This window comes from Pterocles gutturalis, unplaced genomic scaffold (genome assembly GCF_000699245.1).
Source record: "Pterocles gutturalis isolate BGI_N339 unplaced genomic scaffold, ASM69924v1 scaffold32149, whole genome shotgun sequence".
NCBI lineage: Eukaryota > Metazoa > Chordata > Aves > Pterocliformes > Pteroclidae > Pterocles > Pterocles gutturalis.
The window spans coordinates 2,048-3,559 of record NW_010136776.1 but is presented as its reverse complement, the minus strand read 5'-3'; the positions used below and the strand labels follow the sequence as shown (position 1 = coordinate 3,559).

The 1,512-nt window shown below is 57.0% G+C and overlaps 1 protein-coding gene across 1 annotated transcript in view; it reads right to left on the bottom strand.

The window, feature by feature from the left end:
* Window positions 1-1,512, bottom strand: part of HVCN1 (hydrogen voltage-gated channel 1) — a 4,097-nt gene that overhangs the window by 1,292 nt on the left and 1,293 nt on the right. Inside the window, 1 exon segment of the mRNA XM_010082429.1 lies at window positions 1,487-1,512. This exon segment is cut by the window's right edge and continues 32 nt beyond it. Coding sequence (XP_010080731.1) covers window positions 1,487-1,512 — 26 coding nt within the window.

Below are 1,512 nucleotides of genomic sequence, written 5' to 3'. Positions count from 1 at the left end.
TCGGTAAGAGCACGGAGAACATCCCCGACAGAGCTCTCCTCCGGCTGAGCAACGCAAACGACAGCAGGCACCGGCACGTGCCCATTTCCAGAGCTGCAGGCAGCAGGTTGGGGGTCTGGGGGATCATTAAGCAGCGATGCTGCGTGTTTGCACTGACCACATCCAGCAGTCCCCACCTGCCCGACCCGCTCCCCAGCACTGACCCGTGCCCGGGCTCAGGCACAACACCCGGCACTTGGGGCTGATGCTTTGGCCCCTCTCTTGCTCCGAGCGGGCACACACGGTGAAAAGCTTGGGGGGAAAGCCAGGAGCACCCAAGGAGGTTTATTTGGAAGTGCATTGCTGTTTTTCTGCTGTCCCCAGCTCACACAGCTGCACACGAATCCGGTTTCTCTCCGACTTTCACTCTGAACTAAAAAGAGCCCCGAGCCACTCTCACATCTTCCCTCTTCCCAGCCACTGCCGCCCATCAGCCGTGTTCTCCCCATCGAAACGGCCCCGCCACCCTTTTATTCCAACTAACAGCTGCATCCAGCACAGAGCGCTCCCCAAACCGCCCAGGTGGGCACCGGGCAGCACTTGGGCGGAGGTTTCCTGCGGGATTTCAGGATAACCCCATTGACACAGTTTTTTGAACCACAAAATCTCCTCCCAAAGAAGGAAGAAAACGTTTTCCAGCTGTGCTTGCTTCACAAGTGGCTGAGTTTACACCTATTCACAACAATTTATAACAGCAGAGCCAGTAAAGTCTGATTTGGGGTCGGTTCAAGTTCCTCTTTTTACAGTGAGCCCTTTGAGATCAGGATGTTCCCTGCAGCATCCCTGGAGGGGATGACAGTCGCAGCAGAACATCAGAGCAGCAAAACCCCGTTCTGCAAGAGAAATAGGTTCAGGAGGGCAGGGCTTTACCCTGCCCCCCTGCTAGTGTTGCCAAAAGCATCCTACGATGCCAAACTAAGCCGTGAGCCACCCCCCTCCAGGAGGGAGGGCTGCACGAACAGATCACGGGCTGGTTTTAGGGGAATGTTCCTGATGCCGCCGCGCTAGAGCTGGGCACCTCCACCAGCCCAGGCCAGCTGCTGTGCCCCCAGCACCGGGGCATCGCGCCAACACCAGCAGCAGATTGTTGCTGCTGCAACGAAATTACCGACTAATTACGGCCACATTCCAGCAACAAAACACACACTGGCGAAACTCCGCGTCTGCTGGGAGAGCAGGACCCTGGCATCTCACAGGTGGCTTTGAGAAGAGAACAAAGATGCGACCCCAGATAATGGATCCAGCCCATACCCCAGACAATTCGGGCAGGGTTGGCAAATCCAGCCCATACCCCGGATAATTCGGGGAAGGTCGGCAAATCCAGCCCATACCCCGGATAATTCGGGGAAGGTCGGCAAATCCAGCCCATACCCCAGATAATTCAGGTCGGGTCGCCAAATCCAGCCCATGCATGAGGGAGAGCTCCCACACGGCCGCACACACCTACCATTGATAATCCTGGCCACGCGCCAC